Here is an 18794-nt window from a genome sequence, read left to right as displayed (position 1 = left end):
TACAGCATGTAAATTTTTTGTTGTGGTTTTCCCAGATTTAGAGTTTTTGTCCCCAGAATACAAATCATCATTGTGTCTGACCCTAGAATACTTGGACATGGAAGAGGGAGTTGCAATTTTTCTAACTCTACACCATTTCTTCTGGGATTAAGGGTTAAGAGGTAGAATATTCACCAACAGCTCTGATCTGTGAGCTGCATAATACCAGTTATGCAGTAACTGCCATTTTAAAGACCTGAGCAAATGTTCATGAAGAATGGTGAAGTTTTCATCCTGTTCAAACCCTGTGTAAATGGCAGTAGTGGTGCCTGATGGGGACGTGAACAGCCGAAATCCCAGACAGGAAAACTGAGGTCAGGAATGCTGTGACTTACCCAAGCTACACACAGCCTAAGCTGAGATGAAAACTTTATTTGATGGCCCTTAAATTCTGTCTCCCAGATCAATGAGTGTGTTTATGTAATACTCCTGGGGAGCACCTCACTTCAGTAATAAAAGCTGTAGGCATCAGCAAAGCAATCAAATTTGCAATGTCTGTGTCCTGGGGATGCTGCATCAAGGCCATCCTCAGCACCCCCCTTGCAATCAGCTGCCTGTGCAAGATATTTGCTTCAGTTTGTTTTGGCAGCTCTCTTGGGTCTTTAGAGCACTTAATAACTTGAATGCCCGTCTAGCTGGCTGGTGCTAACAGAGGCTGTTCCCTCACCACTTGAGCTGGTCAGAAGCTAATTCCTTAGATAAGGTCTGACCAATCCTTTTTCTTGTTGTCTGATATTGTATTTCTGATATCTGAGACCTTGCAGATCTTTCTTTGCTGGTTATTTACTAGCAGCTGTTCCTTGGTTAGTTTTGCACTGCTGGTCTTTCCTTGCTGCCTTGGTTGTGCTTGGTGTCTGTTTGTGTTGAATTTCACCTTTCCTCTTTGCCTATGGGGAGCCCTCTCAACTTGAAGGTGTAACAGGCTAATTAATCCCAGCAGGTAATAGGTGAGACTTCTGGGGTCTTGCAGATGCTAGATGTCTCAGTGGGTGTCTGCGATCTTCCAGGCTAGAAGCAAAAACTCCATATACAGTAGATCAATAATAATAAAGCATTGCCTTTAGGACCTTGGTAGAATCTGCTGATATGGGGGTTGGGGACAGCCTTGGTCAAGCTCTTGACCCTTGTGAAGAATTATTGCCTTGGAAGCAGTGTCTGGGTTCTTTGCAGACTGCCTGAGCAGAAAGTCAAGTCTGAACAAGCCCAGGAGACCGAACTCTTCTCCTTTTGTTTAGCTTGTGTAGAGAGGAGCTTCCTTAGCAAGGGACTAGACATATTCTGTGGTGGGTTCTGCCACAACTCCGTCCTGACCTTACTAGGGGGGCTGTTGGGAGCTGTCAACTACTCAGGGGTTACTAAGCCCAAACTAAAAAGTCTGCAACCCCTCCCTCTCTTCTCTTGGCCAGAGGAGTGTTGCTCAGTTCTGTCTCCCTTTTGTTCCCAGGAATGACCCACGAAGATATTGTGCAGGAGTCCAAGAAGTACTGGCAGCAGATGGAGGCACATGCCAGCAAACCAGCCAACAGCGTGGTAAGTAAGGTCCATCTAGGGGCTGGAGACAGATTTTGCTCCCAGCGGTTCCAGCCCTTTCTCTCTTTTCCTCCCACTATTGTGCCTGACAGGTCCAGGCAGACCAGGCAGGCAACTGAGGTGGAGGAGAGCTGAGAGCTTTCCTGGTTGCAGTGCTGGTGTTGAGCTTTGTGCCTTGTTTTGCAGTGTTGTGATTTGCTCTGTTTTCTGCTAGGGTGAAGCCTTCAGGTCACCAAGGGCAACACACATGAGAATGTTGTTTCCTGTGACACCTTGCTGGTGAAACTGGGAGATTTTGGGGCAGTGGTCACACAGTGGGGACCAAATGTGTCCTGCTGCCCTTTAGTGGCCAAGGGGCGGTAGAGCAGTTTGAAGGATTTCTAAGGAATGACTCATGATGTCTGATCTAAATGCAGGAGTGGGTGGAACTGGCAGCCCAGGTGCTGTTGAGGCTGACAGAGACCTTAGTGGTGGTTTACCAGGAGGAGGCTGGGAGCTTTCCCTGTTTCTTGCCACCAGTCTCTTAGTGTGGAGGGCTGCACCCTCCAGCAATGCCAAGAGTGTACCAGGGTAGTGTGAGAGGGGTTAGAAGCAAAGGTCTTTTTTTTTGTTTACTTTCCTCTGTCTTGTTGGCTATGGGCAGTTCTGTCTTATCCTTTTTTTTTATCCCAGAAGGGATTTCTATACTGTAGGAGCTGAGCCCACCCAGTGAGGACAATTTCCAGTCCTGAGTTTGAACTAAAGCTCTTTTTGCCATTAGAACAGAACAATGGTGGGGAAAGGAGTGTAAATCCTTTTTGTTTTCATTTGACAGCTTTCTTTAACTTTGACAAACCTGAGCTTGCCATCCCTTGGCCTCTGCCTTACTGTCCAAGCAAGAGTGTTTCACCTTTGTGTGGGATCTGTCACCCAGGAGTTCTTCTGCAGAGACCAGTGCTAAGTGCAGTCTGTGAGCACCCTGTGGAGGAGGTCTTTTATAGGAGAGGAATCTGAGTCACTCATGTCATGTTTAGCTGCTGTTTTTTGTCTTGGTTGTGTGCCATCAGAAGTGTTCTGAAGGCTTTAGGGCACTGATGCTGGGTAAGCATCTGTGGGAAGGTCTGATGAGCATAGCTTAGCCTAAGAGAAAAGATGCAAGTGACTGCACTGACACTTGCAGTGGGCTCTGTGTCCACCTATGCACTGGTTATGCTGCATGAGATGGATTCATCTTCAAGGGGATGCTCAGCAATAAACCTGTGCAGCTGTTGTGGTCTGAAAAGGTTGGAGGAGAGGAATGGGAAGCAGCAGTCCAGAATAAGCAAGAATAACCAAGGTCTGTAGTTCCCAGAACTGTCTGACTTGCTTAAGGAATATGTTCTAACCTCTCAGGAAGCTGAGCAGGACAAGTTTCTACATCCTGTATTATATGAGAAGTGGATGATCTGAATGGTCCCTGCAACCAGAGCTGGCTGTAATCTCTTTCTGCCTAGTGTGGGGACAGAGGCAGTGGCCTGCATCTCCACATGGGAGGAAACTAGATGTGAATTTGCAGCAGTTTGTGACAGCAGTTGGATTTATATCAGCAATCCCTGCTCCATATGTGCCTTGCCCCAAGAGAACAGTCCAGAGATTGCTTCTGTCCTGCCTGTTGTGAATTTACCTGCATTTTCAAGAAGGCTCTGTTTTGCCATTCTCTGTGTGTAATGAGGGGATTAAAAAAAAGATAAATGCACAGCTGTTTTCCTGTAAGCCTTGCAGCTTCAAATTCACCTTTGTCTGGAGGTGCTGCTGCTAGAAGAATGAGCTGTACAGCAGGCATGGTCAGAGCATGTCCTCTGAAGCTTGTGGGATCTGGATGCTAAGTGAGGGTTCCATTTCTGGCTGCTGGGGCTTGCAAGGGGCAGAGGATCAGGAAAGGAAATGTCAGAGCCTGCTAAATCAAGGGATGGGTTGAGAGCTACAGTTTGTGGGCCCTGTGGGCAGTGCTTAGGGCTAATCACCAATGGCAAAGTCTGGCTGTGCCTCACAAATGCCTGTCACAGAGCTGACTGCACTCACAGCCGTTCCAGGGTGCAGAGGCAAAGCTGCAGCTGTGTTGGTACAGTGAGAAGGTGCCTCCCAGCAGCACCACCAGCCATCTCTAAGGATTGCCAGTCTGGCACTAGCACTGTGCAGGGAGACAGTCAAGTCAGTCAGATGCATGTGTTTGCAGTAGCACACCATGGCTTTGGCAGCAGCACGTCCTCAGCCACAGGGCTGTGCTTTGGGATGAGACTCGGGCTTGCTGCCGAAGGCCCTGCAGGCAGGACTAGCTATCTGCTGAGAGATGTTTACTTTTGCCATTGTTTTCTCCTGTTCAAGCAGGCTAACGTGACTCAGAGTTTTCTCAGCGTCCTTCCAGCTTTCAAAGTTGCGTGCCTGGCAAAGACAACTTCCCAGGAGTGCTGTAAAAACAGACCCCTCCTTCCCACCATCCCATGTGATCCGCTCTCACTCCACTGCCCTCTGGTCAGCGGAAGCGAAGTCACTATGGGGATTTTGCTGCAGTTTTGTCACAGCTGCCAGCTGGACTCTGCACCCAGGGCTGTCCTGTTGTGGAGAAAAGAGGCAGGCAGCATGCAGGGGCCCAGTAGCTGTGACAGTGAAGGTCAGGAGCCTTAGCAAGAAATAAAAAATGAAGATGCACTGCTTGCCAAGCACCTGCTGGGAATCTTGCACTTGGCCCCACAAATTTGGCTTCACAGCAGCTGCTGTAGGAGTTAACCCAGTGGCCACAGATTGAAGAGCCAGTCAGCAGGAGGGGCTGTTGTAGGGAGCTGGGTGTCCTCTCATCACATCCCAGCAAACTGAGGGGTTGTAGCTCTCATTTTTTCTGGTTTTCAAGAGCTGTTTGGTTTTATTCTCCTAGCCAGCACCAGAATCCCCATGAAAGCTCACCCCAGAATTATCAATTTAAGCATGGAGAGGAAAAAAACCTTTCCATTAAGGAGTACTTGCACCTAAGTACTGCTCACTCAATTAGGTGAGGTATGTGGCTCCTCCAGGGAACATTTCAGTATTACTGAGAGGAGTTCCTGAAGCTAGGAGACATGAATGGCCGTGCAGGGTCTGTTGCTTTCTGCAGAGCCTGAAGTGGAGAGCGGTCGTGCCAGAGACTTGTATTTATTTGGTTGCCATGGTGCATAGATAGCACTATAATGTCTGGCTTCATAGCAAGGGGCGGTGCCATAGCCCCCGGCACTTTTGCCTGGCTTCGTCTGCTAAAGCCTCATGTGATATAATTTCCACACTGTTGGTTATCAGCAGCCTGCCAGGTATGTGTCTTGCCTTTACAAATACAGTCATGTAGCATTAACAGGAGCTGCTTTGAATTTTTGCTTGGCTCCTAATCCCCTGAGAGAATACATGCCCACTGGATTGACCAGCAGTTTGCATGATTCAGATGAAGAAATGCACAGGGCTTCTTTTGGTTAAGAATTTGTGGAAAAAGCAGCCCAGATTACCAGAACTACCTGAGAGATATTTTCTTTCTCTCTGATCTCTTGTCTCTTGGGCAGACACTCAGTGTTTAGTTTTGCTGGGTCAGTAGGTTTGAGCAAAGCTTCCTGGCTGTGCTGAGAGATATGTCACAGGAGGATAGCATGGGGTTGATAAAAGGGAATATGCTAGCAGTGCCATTTTGTTACCATAGGCCTATAGGTTTGGTGGGTCAATAGTGAGCGGTAGTGGAATTTCCTTTGGAGACCAAGTGGAGATTAAAGGCACCTTATTGCCTTTCATGGTAGCCCAAATCTCACCTCTGCTCATCTCACAGCCAGCTACTTTGATGTGTTCTTGGTGGTCACCAGCACAGGTGACAGCTGACAGCAAGTGATGAATGAGTCGTGCTGGGAGCCACCAGAAAGGTGATTCTCCCAGATGAGAGATTACCCTCTTTCACAAGAGATTATCTCTTTCAAAAGAGATGCTGGTTCTCTTGGAGGGTTCTTTTGCTGGGACATCGGAGAACATGTATCATGTATGCAGCACAGGTAAGGCCAGCTCCCCAGTCAGCTTTTCACAGTGACAGAAGACCCTTTATATGTCAGCTCTGGTTCTTCAAAAGTCTGGAGGATGCAGAGTGGTAGTTGACAGCTGATGTGGCGTCTCCTGGGAAATGCTTTGATACTGTGCTGCCTGTGCTTGCTGTTTTCCCTTCACCAAGGGGTGCAGCCAGGCTCCATGCTGCTAGTAATCAATTGCTGGCAGAAACCTGCTCTTCAGGGGCACGGCTTGCATGTCTGGTTATTGTGAGATGCTTAGGGTTAAAGTCGAGGCATGGCAGGTAGCACGGGCTGCTGATGTGGCTGACAGTCAGAGAATTGTTTTGCTGGTGCATGACCTTTGTGCTTCATGGCCAACTCGATGACCAGGATGTTTTCTTGTACTCTCACATACTCCTGTGCCCAGGGCCACTGGCATCCAGTCGGGTTTGTTTTTTGGTTTGGAAATGAACTGGAGACACCAGCCTCATGTTCTTCCAGTGGTGATACAGAATGCAAACAGTTTTCCAGAGATTTGCTCAGAAAACATGAGGCAGCAGTAATATGAGATTGGCTCCTTTTCTTTTCCTTCTCCACAGTCTTATAGTCATAATACCAAACTAGCCTTTTCAGGTGGGGTGGGGGCAGTAAGTGCAATGGCTGAGAAGATATGAAATATGTGCATTGTACCTCTGTCCAGAGACTATGATTTAACTGCTTGTGAAATGCAGTGCAGAGGAATTGTGAGAGATGGAAACCTGCCCAGAAAAGGCTTGGAAGGATATCAGCAAGAGGACCCAACTCTGACTTCATTGTGTCAAATGTTAAATGTGGCACAAGGTTCTTGGTCCAAAAGCAGGAGTTTTGTGTCCTGCATTGTGATTTGGTCCAGCTTCCTCCCAAGGGGCCTCTCTCAGTTGTGTGACCAAGTGCTCTCCACAGGCAGAGTGGGACATGGATTGCCCTCTCTGCAGGGAAGTGGGGATTAAGCTCTGGGACAAGTCTCACAGAGCTTGTCTGTACACGGAGGTACACTGCAGGGGTTTCACAGCCAGGCCTGGTCAGTGCTGGAAGCTGCCAGGCTGTGCTTTTGGCCAGATGTCAAAGCCCAGGAAATCATGCTGAAGCAAGCAGTGGTTTTGCTCCTGTCTGGTATCTCATTGGGCCACTGGCAAACACTGGCAAAGGAGAGCTGATTTAATCTGGCTTGTTGCTGGCACACGGCTTGCAGGGAGCTGCCAGCATCTCTGTGGCAGGTTTGGGGGGTGCATTTTGCCTCTCTTTGCCTGAGGCTATGGTTCTTTTCCCCAGGCTTCTCCCCGGAATCCCACGTCAAGCACCTTTGACCTCCAGATGAAGTTTGTGTGTGGCCAGTGCTGGAGGAACGGGCAGCTGGTGGAGCCAGATAAAGACCTCAAGTACTGTAGTGCCAAAGCCCCCCACTGGTGAGCAATTCAACCTTCTCTTTCCTCTACCCCTCTTCAAGGGCAGGAAGTTGTCATCCTAACTTCTCCAGGGCTTCATTTGGCATCTTTGGAAGAGGCTGTAAGGTTTCCTAGCAGCCTCTCACTGCTTGGGGTGTTCGTCACTATAGCAGGCATTGAAGATAGCTGTTTTCCAGCTTCCTTCTCTCTTTACTGTGTGTATTTGCTGCCAGCATTGTGCAGACTGTTACTCCTGGCACAGGCAGTCCAGATCCCACAATTCCCTTTTCTCCAGATCCTATAATTTCTTCTTACCAAGGCCTCTAAGAGAGTTCTCCTCTTCATGTATTTATACACTTAGCTGTTTGCAGATGTCTGTCAGGTCACAATTAGAAATTATTTAAACTACCCTGCTTCCTTTTAAATTAGTTTCCCTTGGCTCTTTCATTGCTTTTGTGATGGATGCCATGTCTGTTTGCACCTCTGAGAATGTTTGGTGTGATGGAAGCATTGAATCCTAGAACAGTTTGGATTAGGAGAGACCTTTAAAGGTCATCTAATCCAGCCATCCTGCAATGAGCAGGCACGTCTTCAACTAGATCAGGTTGCTCAGCCTGACCTTGAATGTTTCCGGGGATGAGGCATCTACCACCTCTCTGGGTTGTGCCAGTGTTTCAACACACTCATCATAAAAAATTCCTTCCTTATATCTTGTGTGAATCTCCCCTCTTTTAGTTTCAAGACACTACCCCTTGTCACAACACTACAGGCCCCACTAAAAAAAATTGTCCCCATCTGTCTTATAAGCCCCCTAGAAGGGAAATACTGGCTGGGAAGTCACTGTTTGGTCATGGAAACTGTGGCCTGTCTCACCCAGGCAGCCTGCAGGGATAGGATCGAAGGGTTGATAGAACTTGTCTTTCCATAACACAAGTCACAAAGGCACAGTCCAGCTTAATATTGTAAATGTAAAACTTTTGTTGAAGAGACAGAAGCAGCAGTTTCTGGAAGAAGTAAGTGGGTGAGGATTGCTTCCTGGGAAGGGAAAAATAACACCTCTTTGTGCAGCTGCTGAATAGAGCTGGGGGTTTTGCTCAGGGTAACTCCTGGTGATCCCTTGCTGGAGCTGCAGAATAAATACTTCCTCGCACTGTTCATAAGGTAGTGCTTGTAATGACTTGCATTTCTATTGCACCTTTCAAGCAGAAAATATTCCCAAGTGTTCTTCATGGATCTCATTGCACAAGAATTGGCTGTGTCAAAGGATGGAATGCAGCTGTTTAATAATCCGTGGTGATGCCACGTGAGATTTGGGGGAGACTTTTGTGGCTTTATGAAAGGAGGTACCTCAGGAAATAGGTAATATTTACAGGGAGAAGTCCTCCTAAAACAGCCTTCTTGTGGCTTCTCCATCACAGATGTGCATGTCTCGGAACAGCCAGATCGTGCAGGGACAAGCTGGACTCTCAGTATTTAAGGGTCTCTGAGGTAAAGAACATTAGTTCTGCTCTTTCTTATGTCTCTCTTGATTTATTCTCTCTTCTTCAGCTGGACGAAGGAACGCCGTGTCCTGCTGGTGATGTCCAAAGCGAAGAAGAAGTGGGTGTCAGTCCGACCACTGCCTTCCATCCGTAACTTCCCACAGCAATATGATGTAAGCCCCACGCCCGCCATGGCTAGGTGCCCCATCCCTTTCCCTTCCACCACAGTGCAGTGTTTTGAGGGCTGCTCCCTTGAAGACTTGTCAGGGAGGCAAGCACATGATGGCTCATATGGGAGGTAAGGACAGACTGATGACAGCAAAATCCGTCCAACAAAAAGATGAAGCAGAAGAAAGAGCAGCGCCCGTTTAAACCACTCTACTCACAAATGCGAGTTTCCAGTGTTGCTGCTAATGCATAACAAGAGCTGTTAATGCATGTCTGGCTGGCACAGGGTTTGGGAATGAAATTTAAGACTCCCCTTAGGTCAGGGTTTCTCAATGTGGGTGAGAGACGAGATGCTTAGGAGAAGCCTATCCCTGCCTTTGCTGTGACTATGTGCTATAGATTGTGAAACTTGCTCACAATGGGTTTTGAAAGCGAAACTAAGAACTCAGCTAAAAAGTCACGTGCTGAGGAAAATTACAGATATCCAGCCTCCAACCCCAGCCCCAAATGTCATGATAGAGAGTTTCTCTCTCCCTTCCTTTGTTTTTTCCCTGAAAGGAAAAAGCTCCTTCCCCCTGCCCTATGATAGGTCCTCCTTTTGTGCCAGGACAAGGGAAGAAGAGATGATCAGTAAATACAATGTTTAGAAAGTTTCACATTTTCTCTGGCAATGATGCTGTTGGTAGCTGTATGTGCACCAGTGTGGTCTAAGCAATCTGTAAGCCCACTCTTCACCCACTCAGAGATGGTGGAGAATGAGTTTCCTTTGGGCAAACACTACTGGGTCAATCCAGGATGCTCCTCCCTGTATCTGCACCTGGTCACCTATGGAAATGGCAGGAGATGCTGAACTGCCTGTGTGTTTATGTCATCAGGAGACTGAGGAAAAGAATCATGAGTTAAATAAAGTGTCCTGTTTGCAACCTCTGCTGTGCAGTTTAATGCCCCGGCTGGTTATCAAACCCACTTTCCGCTCTAGCAAGGACTGATTGTGCAGATGCTAAATTTTTCTCTGTGTCTTTTAACAGTTGTGTATCCATGCACAGAATGGCAGGAAATGCCAGTATGTGGGCAACTGCTCCTTTGCCCACAGCCCTGAGGAGAGAGACATGTGGACCTTCATGAAGGAAAATAAAAGTGAGTGGGGGAAATGTGGGCCAAAGAGTTTGGGGAGAGGACATTTGGCCATCTGTAGGGTCTGTTAAGATATATTCTTGACAACAGAGACGGAGCTGAACAAGGCTGCTGCCATGAGTTTGTGTGGGATTATAGGTCAGGTCTGTCTACAGCTGCTCTTTTCATAAATTGGCATGTATCTCTTGAGTCTCTTGCTGTGGGACTAATGCACAATAGTTTTATATCTTACATTGCTTCACTGCTGCCCTCTCTTTCTGCATCACTTTTGAATCCACCCTGTAATGTCCCTCTAGTTGCCTGTAATGTCCCAGGCCTGGCTCTACATGGAGCTCTGCCAAAGCACCAGTCCTGGCCTGTAGCTGCTCCTGTATCTTACTTGTCTGTCTTCTATCTGCCTTGGCTGTCTTACCTATTTCTGCTCAGATTCCTTGGTCTTGGGCTGTGGCACTCTCTGCTCATGGCATTGTGTTCAAAGGGGTGGAGTTGAGATCCTGAATGAGAACATCCTTGGGTGGTGCCTTTGTGGAGGAACTTGTCTGTATTTAATTCTGCAGGCTTATCTTTTTCGTGACAGTTGGGGGTAGCCCGTATCCTGGACAGCCAGCTCCATGGCAGAAATCCTTGTTTATTCAGGTGAACAGGAGGCTGGGGAAAAAGGGCCAGCTGTCCACGTGCTCACCTACCTCTGTTGGAGCTGCTGGAAAGCCTGAAGGATTTCAGGCCTCCCCTGAGTTTTTTTGGTTCTGTGGAGGGTCCTTCTCTCTGCTTAGCCAAACTGTTACTTGTTGCAGTTCAAAGCATTCCATTGCTTGGGCCTTTAAAGCACATCAGACCAGTCTGGGTGTGTTTGCTCAAGCATAAAGGTGAATCTTGAAACAACAGCATTGTCTCAGTTTGGGGGAATTTGCATTCATTTATCCCCAGTTACCTCGAGTTCCTCAATCACTCATTTAGCAAGGAGTCAATCACTAATGCATCACACTTTGAGCATCATATTGATATCTGCAAACATTTATGTTTCCATAGCCTCTCTCAGGAGCTGATCTTCCAAGGGCAGATGTCTAGTTAAAGCTTCCACCTCAAATTTTCCTTCTCAGAAGTATGTTGAGTGGCTTTTAAATCAAAAGCAACATTGACTGCAGTTCTCTGGGCAGGTTTTGAACTTAGGGCAAGCTATCATTAGGTCTTCCTCCTCTCTGCAGTGCTTCCAGTGGCAAACTTGCTTAGGGGCTGTCCTCCCTCTCTAGTGCTGAGAATGAAGCTTGGGCTTAGAAGGAAGAGATGGATCTGAAACCAGCCATGCCTTAGCTTCCTGGCTGGATGAGATATCTCCTGAGGTCAAGTAGAAACAAGCCTCTTGGAGAATCATATTGTGGGGTGAATTCCAATGAGATCTTGCAGCACTTTGCCACCTTTCTGAAAAGTTTGTGTGGCTGTTGTCACAGTTGCCCCTGGACTGGTAGAAGACACCCCCCATGCCAGGTAGTGTGCTGTGAATTTGGCTTCTCTCCCCAGGGGTCTTATCTGAAGAGGTGACATGGGGCACAGGCCTTCAGTCTGGGGCTGCTGCACAGGCAAGGGGAGGGAAGGGCTGCCCCAGCATTTGTCTTTTTCTCATAGTTTGTGCATGGCTGGGACGTTGTTGAGTGGCTTCATGTGTTCCTTTGTGCAGTACTAGATATGCAGCAGACCTATGACATGTGGCTAAAGAAACACAATCCTGGGAAGCCTGGAGAGGGAACACCACTCACCTCACGAGAAGGGGAGAAACAGATCCAGATGCCCACTGACTATGCAGACATCATGGTAATAAGCTGATCTCTTGTCCTTCATTCCTCCTCCTCCTCAGTGCTGCCAGCCTGCCTCTCTCCTGTGCTCCAGGTGTGGCTAGCAGGGACTGCATTGCTCTAGTGGAACGGAGCTTGTATTAACATAGGTTAAATGGACAGCTCAGAGCAGCACAGCAGGGGCAGCACAGCTGAAGTGGGAAGAGATCGACCTGGGGTCAACAAGGTTCTACAATGGCTTTTCTGTTAATCCCTAAGTCATTAGGAGTCTACCTTAGGTTCCCTTTTGCGTGGGCTCAGCCTTTCTCCAGGGCTCCTGCCTGCTGCTGGGCAAGCTGGCAAAACCATTGCAGGCCTGTCAGAAGAGGGGGAAGCTTGGAAAAGAGCTGGTACAGAAGCCTTGAAAAACTTCAAGGAGGCAGAAGTGTTTCCTTATGCCATGGGTGGTACTGATATAAGGATCAGTGCTGCTGAAGAGTCTTGCATTGCCTGTGAATCTGGGAACCTTGCAATGAGACCCCACTGGGGCCATCAGCAGGCGCAGGGGGACCATGTCAATGAACTGAGCTGCACTGTCCCTTAAGCCTGTTTGAGTCATAGATAAACTCTGACAGAGCATCTCCTCTGTTCCCCTTTAGTGTCAGCACAGTTCCTCAAAGACAATATGGCAGAGAAGTGTGGGTAGTCATAGACTGAGTGGAGCTTCCAGGATGCTCTGGAAGGAGAGGGGGAGAGGCAGTGCCAGCATAGGGAAGGCCCGTGAACGTGAATGTTATTGCACTGACTGGCGTTTTTCCCTGTCTGCACTGGTTAGATGGGCTACCACTGCTGGCTCTGTGGGAAAAACAGCAACAGCAAGAAGCAATGGCAGCAGCACATCCAGTCAGAGAAGCACAAGGAGAAGGTCTTCACCTCAGACAGTGACTCCAGCTGCTGGAGCTACCGGTTCCCCATGGGCGAATTCCGGCTCTGCGAGAGGTACCATTATCTCACCTCCCTCCTGTGCTGCTGCTGCAGGGACAGGCTAACAGGCCCAGGGCCTCTGTCATCCCTCCTCAGCCTCTCACAGAGTTCTTGGAGACTTCTCCATGGAGGAGGAGTGGGATGAGATGACAGGTTTGGGTGACACTGGGGCTACTGTTGGATCACAGAGGTGCTCAGCCACAATACTGAGGGATAAAAACACATTCCTGAGCATGTGTCTTTAGAAAAGGAGAGGTTCCTGTCTGTACCTATGGTCTTCATAGCCAGGATGCTCTCAGGCTGCTGAGCAGTCTCCTTGGCCCAGTGCTTGGGGGAATCCTAGGTGCCTTATTAAATGGTTTGAATGTCTCACGCCCTCTGAATCAGCACCTTAATGTGCCTTCAGAAAACTTGTGATGGTTAAAAATGCCACTTTGGTTAGCAAGAAGGTTCTTGTCTTTCATGGTGGTTACCTGGCATTTCCTCTCTTGTGCACTGTTTTTTCCTCATCCCTGCTGGTCCAGTTCCAGCTCACATTTATTTGTGCTCTTGACTAAATCCCCTTGTAGCCACTGCTGTTTTTGCTGCTCTGGTTTTTTTCCCAACCTTGATGTCTTTCCCACCTGCACATGGGTTTGTAGGACAATCAGCTCACCCTTAAAAAGGAGAGTTCACAGCATATTTCAGTGGGTCCTGATCAAGTATCCCAGACAGAGAGCTCAAACCCGTGTACTGGGGGTGCCCTCCTGACTGCGCTCCTTGTGCTGGCAGGTTCCAGAAGAACAAGGCCTGTCCTGAGGGAGAGGAGTGTCGCTACGCCCATGGGCAGGACGAACTGACGGAGTGGCTGGACCGGAGGGAAGTGCTGAAACAGAAACTGGCCAAAGCTCGCAAGGACATGCTGCTCTGCCCCAGGGATGACGACTTCGGGAAATACAACTTCCTATTGCGGGATGACGTATAGTATGAGCTGGGGGGAGTCTGTCAGCTGCAGAAACACGGGGTGGGTTTTCCAAGTGGCAGTAGCAGGGTGAGCGAGATCTGTGTCTTGCAATGAGAACTTTCGTTTTTCTTTTGTTTTAAGATTATGAGATGATGATTTATTAGTGAACGAATTTGTGAATTTAATTCTCGTTGGCCAGCAACGCCACGCTCACTGAGTTTGTGATCCATTATTTCTCTCTTCTTTCCCCCAAATTCTCCTTCCACTTCATCTTTTTGTTTTCACTGTCCTTCATTCCAAGGAATTAATTCAGTCTGTATTGGGCTGCAAATCAGAGAATTTCTCCTTGTGTCATTCTTCTGTCTTTCAATTCAGAGTATGACTGCAGAGGTCTGGAGGACAGAGCCGAGAGAGAGGGACAGAAAAGTTGTGGATGCCCCATCCCTGGAACCATTCAAGACCAGGTTGGATAGAGCTCTAAGCAATGTGGTCTAGTAGAAGGCGTCCTTCTAAATGACAGGGGGATTGAAACTAGATGATCTTAAGGTCCTTTCCAGCTCAGACCATTCTATGATTTTATGAAATCTGGTGAAAAGGTAACCATAAATTTCATATGTTCCTTTTCTCAGTGCTGCAGACTAAGCACCACTTACTCTGCTGCAGCTCTCCTGCTCTTCTGGGAGTTTGGTACCAAAAGAAATAGAAATTGTGGTGCAAAGAAGGAAAACCACTAGATTTGGCTTAAGAGATAGAGGCTTATGCTCTAGCTGTCTGTATTGCCCTGAGGCATCAACTGGTGCTGAGGAGGATAACAGCTTGTGGTATAAGGAGTGCAAGCTAAAAGCAGCAAAGTAATGAAACTGCTTGCAGCAGCAGGAACACGGTTGTAAGTGACTTCAAACTTCAGCTGACTGTACTCAGAAAGCAAGTTGGTGACTTCTCATTAGATGTCTTTTTCAGTGTGTGGCAGGTGTTCAGGAGGTGTAGTGGAATCTGTGACACACCGTGTGTCACTGAAGTCCACACAGCAGTATCAGTCATGAGGGAGGTGGTCACCAAAAGGATCCTGTGTTTCTGTGTTGCCTTGTGTCCTTAAGAGAGGGAGGGAGGGAGGTAATGGTGTTCTTTCTTACTCTTTAAATGGCATGTGTTTCTGGTTACGTAGAGCTGCATTTTTCCCTGCACTGCCAGAAGAACTGGGTGGGGACCCATTTAAAAGGACACCATTGCACAGCACAGGCAATGTTAAGCTAATAGGAATCCAGCTGGAAGCACTTACCAGTACCAGAGGTCCAGTTCCCTCCTCCTCAGAGCCAGAGCAGGGAGCTTGCGGATGCACAGTGCAACCAGGATGTGACCCAGAGCAAGGACAGTGGTGGAGAATGAGTGGGACCCAGCCATGGCCTGCTCTTGTGCTGCCTGATGTGTGCTTTCATGAGGTAATCAGTAATGCTGAACTCTGGGACAGAAGTTTTGCTGCTTTTATAAGGGGCAGCAGTGAGAAGCAGTACTGCTCTGCATGCCAGCCTTGTCCTTTCTGGCAGTCTCATCCTGTAAGCAGTAAACGTGTTCCCTGTTCTGAGCTTTCCTCTCCTTCTCTCTTCTGCAGTCCAGCTGTGCTCTGCAGTTCTGCATGCATGGATGGCACCATCCAGTCAAACACAAACACATCTCCCTCCCAGCCTTTGTCAGGGATGTCTTTTTCATACAGATTCTTCTGGGACAGCAGTCTCGGAGCCCTTGGGGCTGGTAGAGCTGTATCCATGGTAAATACAATCTGGCCTTGAACCGCTTGGTGGTTTGGCATTGCTGCGTCCTCCCATTCCTCTCTGCTCCCATATCCTTGGGGTTCAGAGCTTCAGGACAGATGGGATGAGGAAATCAGGAGATGTGAAGATGGTGTGGGGCAGCTGTTGTCTTTCTAAACCAGCCTTCAGGAGGGTGCTTCAGCTCCACTGGGATAGTTAGGGTCCAGTTATGGAGCAGAGTGCTGGAATCTTTCCAGAGACACAGTGTGCTCTGAGTAAACTGAATACACTTCTGCACTTAGAATCATTAAGTTGAAAAAGACCTCAAAGATCATCAAGTCGAGTTGTTAACCTGGCACTGCCAATTCCCAGACTAAACCATGTCCCAAAGTGCCACATATACATGTATTTTTAAATACCTGTGGGGATAGGGACTTAGCCTCTTTCCTGGGCAACTTAACCACTTTTCTGCTGAGCTTTTTTCCCTCTTCCTTAAAATATGGATGGTAGTCTCTGGTTTGCTATGAGCAATATCAGACATGGCAGTTTTTGAGTGGTCAGGTGCTGTATTTTCTCCTCTGTTCTTTGTGGTAGCTATGGTACCTTCTCCTGGTCATCCTTGTGCTCAAGTGGTCAACTTTAGAGATGGGAGGAGACAGGCATCAGCTCCTGGGTTATCTTGTTCTGCTCTTCTTGGGCAGAGATGCCAAGGAAGGAAATCTGGATTGGGGCACACTGGAATGTGTTTTTTCTTTTTAAAACAAACCTGCATCTCTAGTGTGACTCTAGCGTTCGCTGAGCCGTGATTTCTCATGTAACCTAAACAAGTTACAGAGTGGGTCACTGTCCCCTCTCCCCCTCTCTGCAATGAGAGCTGAGCTGCTCAGTGGGGCTTCAGAGGTTCGGGCTGGGGCTGAGATGGGGAGAGGGTGAGGTGAGAGTGAAGTGAGGTGAGGTAGGCCCACAGTCATGGGGGTTGCATCAAGTGTCTCTTTGTTTTCCCTGATATGATAACCTGGTCTGTGGTGTTGCAGTACTTCGTCACCAGACTTGTTTTAGTGTGTATATATGTGACCCTTCCCATGAAGCATATATACACAGGTATTAAATATATCGCTCTATATAATATTATATGTGTGTGGTATCGAAGGAATCTTTTAAATGAGGGTAAAGGAAAAGGACTCAAGCCAGGAAACGCAGCATCTCCAGTTTAATTATGAAGCCTTTTATTTGGGATAGGGAAAGGGAAATAACAAAAGATAGATAGGTATAAACTTTGAGATGGGACAGGTTTCCTTGTTCACATTGTTGAAACCCTTTAGGATGTCCTTGCAGTCCCATCTCAGTGAGAGAGTATTATACTGCTATCTAGTGAGTAAAGTTTTAATGTAAGGCTTAGCTTATATTATTTATAGGGACATTGTGAAAGGCAGGAAGTTTCACACTTGATTTCCCAGGCTTGCTTTATCAAGCCAAGAGGGTTTTCTTCAGCACATTATGTGCTCTCAGCAGAAATGCTCAGTGCTCGCAGCTCTACAGCAGATAAACCACAAGTTGTAGAGGCTGCTTTAGTGGTGTGTTCCCAAGACCCTGTGATAACTCTCTCTTTATTTGTGTGAGAGAAGAAGAAGAAAATTCTGCAGCACAGAACCAAATTTAAGAGTTTTTAACAAAGGAAGTGATGTTTTAATTTTATAACATTAGAAGAAAATCTCATATCCTGTAAAATAACTACAGACATTCACACAGAGCAGAAACTTATTAAATGCTGAAGGACTTAGTGAAAATCTTTTCCCAAATTCTTTGGTAGGGGCAGGGATTTAGGTGACACTGGGATTGGAGTTAGGAGAATTAAAAAAAAAAAAACAACAACAAAACAACAACCAACAAAAAAATACCCTACTTAGCTTGTATGAAACTGTATGTCAAAAATTGATGGGTTTTAGCAAGTGAAAGGAAAAGATAGCAAGGGGATGCTGCAGTTCTGAGCTGGGTAGTAATGATTTTGAGTCCTTTAATATGTCTTCATATTAATATAATTTAAGAATACCACGCTTTACAATTAAAAAAGAACTTAGTATCTTTCATAAGGTCTAGTATAAGGATAAATATGTAGATGTTTTAACAACATTTTTGTTTTTGTTCTTAAATAAAGAAAGAAAAACCAAACTTGCTTCTTTTAGCCTTTGTAATAGAAAATAAAAGTGTGCACTTTAAACCCTCTCCTGATCCAGAGTGTGTTTGTGTTTTTCAAACAGCCTGCAAAGGATTTTATCTTGCTTTTGGGTTTCCCTGCTGTGGGGAGGGAAGCAAAGGGCGCTCGTGAAGCATTGGACCACTGTGCCTTTCTCCCATCTTTAAGTATAATCTGCTACTCTTCTTGCTGAATGGAAAATTGCCTATGTGCATATTAACAGTTGATGCACTTCTTCATCAGACACACAGTTCTAGTGAACTTTAGGTGTGTTTTAGATGTTTTTCTTTCCCCCTAGTGCCAGCTATGCATTAACACATAGTTTCAGGTGTTTGGGTAACCTGTGTTTTGAAACCTCCAATAATTGGGTAAATACCTTCGGCTAGAGATTCTTCTGTGTAGGCTGCTCTGTTCAACTGGGTTGGCCAGTTCTTTTGTCTGGCAGTGTGCACCCTGCTAGGGAGCATGTCCTTAGCCCTACTCACCCAGTGGCACACAGCTTGGGCCATGGGAAGCGTCCATGCACTTGTTGCGTCCATGCATCCTCTCTTTCCTCCTAGAGAGGATGCTGTGTGAGGAAACTGCACTGGGGGAAGAGGTCACTGTGAAAACATTTATTAATAAATCCACCTTCTTTATTTTTTGAATCCATCAAGATGCAGATTAATCTAGATTCTTGATAAAATCAGAACTGGAGATGCGAAGACATGAAGGTCCCATGGATATGCCCTGTTACTGCTGTATAAACTGGTAGTCACCAGAAGGTCATATCCAGTAAGGCCTGAAGAGACAAGATTTGTCACACTTCTCCTTGATGTGCCTTCATACAGACATAAGAACTCGTGTCCTTTTGGCCAAAGAAGAGGCCTGAACACGTTCTTGTAGTGCAGGGGGAATGAGGAGCCGTGTGCACTTCTGAGGTGCGTCAGTTGAATACATACAATGTGACAGACATTAGTTTTGCATTCCAAAGATTGTTGAGGCCATGCTGGCAAGAGTTGATGGTAGCTTTTCCAGTACAACTGAAACCAAAATTGTCAAATTGTGAGAAAGACAAAGCATCAGGAGAAGAACACCTGTTTTCCTTGCGGGTTTGAGCCTCAGCTGTAAACCATGTTTCTTCACTGAAATAAACTTGTATTTTGGAGAGGAAGGTGATTTCAATAATTTGATCTTCCTAGGAACTTCAGCAGATGCAAAGACAAGGCAGAGAGACCCAGATCAGCCAGGAAAAATCCAGGTTCTGTGGAAGATTGAGAGGAGCAGGGTAGAAACCCCTGAGATGTGGGAGGAAGGCTTCTTATTGAAGATGGTTAATGCCATCACACAGCAGCCTGGCAGAAGGAGTTTGCTGCAGATGAGAATCCTAAGCAATC

General features: G+C 47.0%; 1 protein-coding gene across 9 annotated transcripts in view; it reads left to right on the top strand.

The window, feature by feature from the left end:
- Positions 1-17447, top strand: part of ZC3H7B (zinc finger CCCH-type containing 7B) — a 47710-nt gene extending 30263 nt beyond the window's left edge. For all 9 annotated transcript variants that reach the window (XM_018909971.3, XM_050982210.1, XM_018909974.3 and 6 more), the window contains 7 exons: positions 1484-1569; positions 6885-7018; positions 8546-8651; positions 9675-9783; positions 11456-11589; positions 12385-12548; positions 13305-17447. In XM_018909971.3, coding sequence (XP_018765516.1) covers positions 1484-1569; positions 6885-7018; positions 8546-8651; positions 9675-9783; positions 11456-11589; positions 12385-12548; positions 13305-13497 — 926 coding nt within the window. In that variant the 3' untranslated portion in view covers positions 13498-17447. The remainder of the gene's footprint in view (positions 1-1483; positions 1570-6884; positions 7019-8545; positions 8652-9674; positions 9784-11455; positions 11590-12384; positions 12549-13304) is intronic.
- The last annotated feature ends 1347 nt before the right edge of the window (positions 17448-18794 follow it).

The sequence above is a fragment of the Serinus canaria genome, chromosome 1A (assembly GCF_022539315.1).
Source record: "Serinus canaria isolate serCan28SL12 chromosome 1A, serCan2020, whole genome shotgun sequence".
Classification (NCBI taxonomy): Eukaryota; Metazoa; Chordata; class Aves; order Passeriformes; family Fringillidae; genus Serinus; species Serinus canaria.
Note: the sequence above shows the minus strand (reverse complement) of the source record. Positions and strands in the feature narration are given on the sequence as shown.